Source organism: Solea solea, chromosome 10, assembly GCF_958295425.1.
Source record: "Solea solea chromosome 10, fSolSol10.1, whole genome shotgun sequence".
Lineage (NCBI taxonomy): Eukaryota > Metazoa > Chordata > Actinopteri > Pleuronectiformes > Soleidae > Solea > Solea solea.
In genome coordinates this window covers 6,140,256-6,147,304 of record NC_081143.1, presented here as the reverse complement: position 1 = coordinate 6,147,304, position 7,049 = coordinate 6,140,256, and the positions used below count along the sequence as shown (strand labels likewise).

The following is a 7,049-nucleotide window of genomic DNA, read 5'->3' as shown; positions in this document are numbered from 1 at the left end:
CTACACACAAGTCTTTTTTTAATTACCTTTCTTTTAGTGCTAAAATCAATATTTGCTCCTTAATCCATTGGAGCAGTTTATCAAAACATTTTAACAGATCTTTGAGAACTTGTCCTAGTTCTTCTGTGGATTTTTAGTCCTTCTCTTTACATATAGTCTCAACGTTGAACTCTGTAGAAACCAGACCATCTGGTTTATGACTGTGTCTTTCAAGTCATTGAATTTGAGAGCAGCAATCTGTCTTCCTGTTAGACCGAGTGATGGATTACATTTTCTAAAATGTAAGTATGATTTTAAAGTGAAAGATTTAGACAATCTACACATGTAGGCGATGTTCGACAGTCTTTTTGCAAACAAAAACAAACGCCCATCAAACCAAATCCTACAGGAAATGTGGAGAACTGATATTTGTTAATGTTAATAATATTTTTATTTATATAAAACCTGTCATATTACATGCTGCCCAATGTACTTATAATAAAATATGACCCAAGGTGCATCAAAAGATTAATATAAGTGAGTAATCGGACAAAATGACTTGTGATGACTCGGTGGTCTTGAAGAGCTGTTTTGTGATGGGTCTGGATGGTTCATTCAATAGAAATCAAATGTTTGTACACCGGAACACATCACGGACATTCATTGGCACATGGTTTGTCACAAAATATCATGTTTTCACGCAGTGACAAAATGTCATCATAACATTTGAAGCATGTTTCCAAATTCCTCTTAACAGGTCTGGACGATGATACATCAATCCCAAATATGGACCACAGTGTTGAAACTGAAATGTTTTTCAGCCCTTTTTTTGTGAATCCTCTACTGACTTCTCCCAGCTGGAGTATGTGAATACGTTCTCAGTGACATGATGCGCGATGGCAAAGGTGAAGGTGTCCTTCTGGGTCAGCAAACCATCAATGTCGGCCTAAATGTCCTAAAGTCAATCAACAACCAACTCTTTACCAAACAAGGACAGCTGAAGAACATCAACGTGAGTCTCGGGTTCTCAAATCCCTTATTGACACATGTAACAAAGATTATGAATCCTTAACTTATTGGACAATGTTGTTTCTCTCTGGCAACAAGATTGGAAGGCTATACCCTGGTCTTGTATCTTATTTCAGTTAAAAACAACAACTTACAGCCATTCAGTTAATAGTCACTTAATTATCTACTGATACTCATATCAGTCCGATTCAGTCATTTTAGACGTATGAAACTATGAGCTATGTTAACAACACATTTGTGGCATTTCAAGCTATTTCATCCAGCCCACAGCCCTCAACATGACTCCACTAAAAGGCTGTTGCTGATTTTGTATTTACATTTTTGCCAGTCTGTGCATAGTAAAGCATGCAATATACATATACTGTGTAGGGTTTTTGGATTATATTGGATAAAACATGTTTATCTTTTCAATATCCAATCCAGGGATTTTGACTAGTATTGGACCAATAATGTTACTGAGTATAGGCTCTTCATGTGATCTGATGCCACGAGAGGATAAAGTGTTGTAGAAGTGTTGCAGATGTGAGGTTTGGGTCAGAACAAAAAAAAGTGAGAGCTTGAGTTTGACGCCTTTGTGTCCCAGAGTAAGATGGACTGCAATCATGGTTCCAGAGCAGAAACAGTCCGAGCTCTGATTTATGGCCATCGTGGATGGCACTGAGAAGGGTGCGAAAACCGTCTCGCAGCATTTTATCAGAAGTGAATGGTGCAAGAACAAACTATGACACAGTTGTGCTGATTCTGATCAAACTCCAAATGTTCTGTAAGCTACAAAGAGGCCTGAACTCGAGAACGTCCCCCAGATTGTCACATTTTGGCAGAGTTTGGTCATTTGGTGCAGTGTCTTCTAATGTATTTAACTTTTGAAAGAAGGGTTGTGTCACCACGAGAGCCAAAGAATAGATAGCCTCATTAAAATGTTTGTGGTCAGCACTCAACACACAATCCTTTCTTCAAACTGCTAATCTCAGGGATTGAGCTGCGTGGACTAGCGGTGAATCATTCATTAATTACTCGTAATCATTTTTCAAACAGTATTTACCACTGTTATTCTTATTTATTTGGCCCGTGTTTCATGTTCTAACCTCCCCTTGATCTTTAGCTGATATCACTCATCTTTCATTACATCGTTCATATTACCATGAATTCAATTTGTAGCTTGAGTTTTCCCGACGTTTCAATATTGTGCATTTAAAAGTCAAAGTGTGTGTGTGTGTGTGTGTGTGTGTGTGTGTGTGTGTGTGTGTTTATGTGCTTGTGTGCCTAAAAACGTGTGTAATTTATTGTCGTGCTCTTGAGAGCTGACATATTGCCGCTATTGATCTTTGGCCCTAAAGTCAACACAGAAGCCTGGATACTGATGACAGGCAGGCCAGAGGAACCCGGGTGTCCTGATAACACACACACACACACACACACACTAACGCACACACACACTAACGCACAAACACATTAATGCTCATATTTACAGAGTTACAGATGTTCGTAAACTAAGGTCAGTAAAATCCGGTTGTGAAGGCGGGACGTGATCAAATCCTCGCTTTTATGATGGACACAAAATGTGGCTAAATGCAAAGAAAACGACACGTAAGACGCCTAAAATATGTATACATATGTAACGGACAAAAAACTGTTATTTCTGTTTGTCTGTGAGCAACATAACTCAAAAAGGAAAAGACATATTTGAATGAAATGTAGTTTATGGGCTGGTGAAGACATGGTTAGATTGTGGTGCCGCTGTGGAAACAGCTCTAAATTAGATTGAGTATTTTAATAATAAAGCAGTTGTTAATCTCGTGAGACAGGAGAATATCAACACTGTGGGAAACTGAGCAGCGAAATTGAGTTTTAAAACTGGGATAAGTCTATTAAATATAATTTATTGTTATCAAAATCTATTCATGTTTGTTCAGTTTAAAATTTATTTTTTTATTCATTTTATGTTGCTGAGAAAGTAGAGGTACATGATTAAAGTTAAAGGTTTATGAGCAAATAAAGTAGAGTTAATGATGTTTAAGGATAAATAAAGATAAAAAACAATGAGCAAAATGAATATAATGTAATGTACTTTATTTATTTAGCCCTTAACCCAACAGAATAACAGCATTACAGACACAAAGGCCATAAAAAAACAATTTTTTTTTTACAAAACGTAAACTGAATCATTCATTAAAAAAAACAATATTGAATAAAAATACAAATAAAAATACAACTCTACTGGGTATTAAAAATGATTCTGAATAAAGATGTTTTTTTAAGTCGAGATTTGAATAGATCCAGGTCAGTGATAACAAAATGAATGACATAAACTGTTTGTGTATCATATTACAGTAATGTAAAGTTTGTTAATCATCTTGTTGTTCCTTCATTACAATTAAATGTAATCTAAAATATGATTAAATAAAGGCACAATAGTTTCGCTCCTTTACTTAATTCAGCACAGAACGTTTATGAACCTGTGAGATTTATTTGACCTTCACTATTCATACACCGGGCAACTCAACAAGTGCTTTACAGAAGGCACAGAGATACATCACAGAATAAAAGATTGAAATGAGCTGACAGTGTGAGTTGACCTCAGGTATTCAGGAAGTTTACAGAATAACTGAACGCTGCATCACTTTGGCTGGTTCTGCTTCTGGGAAACACACAGTAAACCTGTTCCTCATGATCTTAGAGCTCTGGATGCTTCTTAGGGAACTAAAAAGTCTAGGATGTATTTTCATTCAGTGCTTTGAAGACCAAGAGTAAGATTTCAAAATCTATCCTTTGCCTCACAGGAAGCCAGTGTAGAGACCTGAGGACCGGTGTGATGTGGTCCAGTTTCCTGGTATTAGTCAGGACTCTTTGTTGTAGTCTGCTGAAAATGTAAGAATGAACAATCTGTGTCTTGTTTCGACAGAAAACCCTCGATCGTTGCAATAATTCTTCAGGTTGTTTTTAATTTTACAGCCAGACTAAGTGGTAGCTTTTAGGTGGTTGTTAAAATTCAGATTTGAGTCAATAATTACACCAAGATTACTGGCTTGAATCGTAGCACTCAGTGACATGGAGTCGAGGTGATCGCTGACCTTTGACCTTTTATTTTTGGGGCCAAAAACAATCACTTCTGCCTTGCCTGCATTGAGCTGGAGAAACTCATTGTTTTGATTTGATTTCGTTACTTCATGGGTGAAAGTAAGGGAGCGTGGTCATGTGATGACACTGACATGTAAAGTTGTGTGTCATCTGCACAGGTGTGATGAGAGATCTCAGTGTTAGTGCAAAATTCACAGTCAGCTCCAGCTCCAGTATCATTTGCTCTCGACTGAATTTACAGTTTAGATTTCGATCTCATTTCCATTTTTCCAATTTTCCTATTCAGGCGAGGTTGAATGGGCCTGATGCTGGGAAAGGATTTGAGAGATGCACTAACATACTTACTTTATCATATTTACTGACTTTTTAACAACACACTTAAACCGTCTGTAGCTTGAAGACTCTTTTGTTCTATTTTCTTCTTTGCTCTCTGAATCAGCCTCTGGTGGATCACATGACATGTGAGCATCAGAGAGAAAGAATGCAATTGTCTTCCCATTGACAATGAATTGTAACGAGGTTGTGCTGCATGTGATGCTGTACACAGTGTGTACTTCATGTCCCGTGATGCTCGGAGCAGCTTGTGCTTTGTTGCCGATGAGTGGTCGGCTCCCCTTTAGAAGTCAAAACAGCGTATGATGTGATTTCATGCTCTTTTATCCTTTAACTAGCCTGATAACAGGGACAGAAAAGGCAACAATAAGTGTGTCTATGTGCGTGTGTAACCACTCTCGATCATCCCCTAGCAGAGAATCCATTAGCTTTGGACCCCCTCCCCGGTTTCCCAGTGATAAAGTAAACAAAGTGTGTTTGACCAATTTGGCAGGCAAATATTTGTTCTGGAAGCTTCCTCATCCGAAAAGGAGACACGTACACGTCTACACCCGCGTGCTGCGCTATATATACAGTTGCAATCCTGCTGCACCACTATTACATGTGCACACACAAACAGAAAAGTGGATGCACCGGTGCCCTGGTCAGGCCTTTCCTTGGACACATTGACTGACATCTCTCAAGGTAATGCAGCTTGAATGTTTTCAACAAATTTGAATAGAAAAATATGATATTGTCCTGTCAAGAATTCTGCCTTCCTGTAAGATTCTTACCTTTTGTGTCCTCTAATCGTCTCTCCAGTCTTACTAAGCCAACATGGCAGCCGGCATCATCAGGAACTTCCTTGTCCAGGCCCCGACTCCAGCCTACTTCCCCCTGATTTTCCAGCAGTCCCCGTGCAGAGAAGATGAGGAAGAAGAAGATGAGATGCTGGAGGAAAAGCCAGAACAGAGGGAAGACGAGGAAGAAAGAGAGGAGGACGAGGAAGACGAGGAATCTGAAGTCCAGGAGGAGGACGAAGAATGTTTAGAGGAGGGTTTTCTAAACCCGGCTCGCTACACTTTGGATGTGACTAAGCAGCTGCTGACGTTTGCAGACCTGATCAGTCGTGACGTTCAGCGGTATTTTGGCCGCTGCTCTGGCGACAGAGAGGCTTGCGACATCTACAGCGACTCTGTGTCGGTCACAACCAGCGGGCGTCTGCGTTACTACGATGACCTGCTGAGAATAGCCAGAGCCGGAAGTCCAGAGGAGCAGGACAGCAGCTTTGTGACTTGCAGCGATTACAATGGAGTTGGGGTTGCCGTGGGCAACAGCAGTCTGGGGCCCCTAGCTGAACTCTTCGACCACATGGGCCCGAGTCACAGTCGGGGCCAACCTATGGTGAAACGGCATCTCCCGCTCAGTTTCTGGACGGAGCCGATGCCCTGCTGCCCTCTGGTCGGCTTCAGTGACTCACCTGACGTCGCGCACACACACGGTGACACGTCCACAGAGGACAGCACGCGCACGGACACCAACACACACATGCCCTTTAATGCACTCGCACACCACAATGCACACACCCTCGACAACAATCAGCCAGACTTCAGTGATTTGTTGGCGAACTGGGACCCAAACCCAGAGCTCACGCACACACTGACGGAGAACACACACATGCAGCATTAAAGACCTCATTCATGTCCTTTATGCCTCTGATGCAAACATGGAAACAGATCAACGAAGGGGAGGAAAGACAGGGAGCAGCTCAGCGGCCGTGCACAGTGTTTGTTTTAAGAATCTGTTTCTCTGAACTCTGAGAAAAGACATTTAAATCATTAAAAAAAACTACACCCAACCCTGATTGTTCTGACCTTTGACCTCATAACCTCATTCAAATCACTCCTCAAAACTCACCTCTTCAAGACTTTTTAATGTTGACTTGTTTGTTTTGATTCTTGTGTTTTTAATGTAAAGTGACATTGAGTTCATGAAAAGCACTATATGAATAAAATGTATTGTTATTATTGTTATTGTACGGAAATATTCTACTCAAGTTAAAGTACCACTATTTTGATAACATTTTACTTACGTACAAGTGAAAGAACTGGTCTAAAAATGTACTCAAGTTAAAGTAAAAAAGTAACTTGTACTCATGTACTCAATTTTATATTATATTTCAATTTTTGTACTCAAATGTACTAAAAGTTACTTAGTTACTTTTTTAACAAGGTGGGGGGATAATTGCATCATTTTTTATTTTTAAATTCTTTTAAAATTCAGGTAATACTCAGTAACATGTGATTTAAAATGTAGCAAAGTACAGCACTTACAAAAAACACCCTTAAGTAAAAGTAAAACTACACATTTTAAAAAGGTACAAAAAAACCCTAACCTCAATTACAGTAATGCGAGTAAATGTAATTCCTTACTTTCCACCTCTGCATACATGTCATGTGATACAGATGAACTAACCCTTTAAAAGTCTAAACACCACTAAAAACATACAGGTATAAACATTCCTGGATTAAAACTCAGCATATGTTCACAGACTGTTTATTTTCCTCCCTGACAGATTTCAATGAAATGTGATTTTAATGTTTAATGCAAAGTCGATCAATTTTGTGTCTTCTCTGAAACACAGGAGCGTG

At 39.4% G+C, this 7,049-nt stretch overlaps 1 protein-coding gene across 1 annotated transcript; it reads left to right on the top strand.

Annotated features, from left to right (window-relative positions):
- Positions 1-5,025: 5,025 nt before the first annotated feature.
- Positions 5,026-6,243, top strand: LOC131467486 (protein PERCC1). Its single transcript, XM_058641438.1, has 2 exons — positions 5,026-5,103; positions 5,221-6,243. The coding sequence occupies exon 2, from the start codon at positions 5,236-5,238 to the stop codon at positions 6,085-6,087; it is 852 nt and encodes a 283-aa protein (XP_058497421.1). The 5' UTR covers positions 5,026-5,103; positions 5,221-5,235; the 3' UTR covers positions 6,088-6,243.
- The last annotated feature ends 806 nt before the right edge of the window (positions 6,244-7,049 follow it).

What these genes read in the sequence shown, in the direction of transcription:
- LOC131467486 (XM_058641438.1), top strand. Translation starts at nt 5,236, where the DNA reads ATGGCAGCCGGCATCATCAGGAACTTCCTTGTCCAGGCCCCGACTCCA.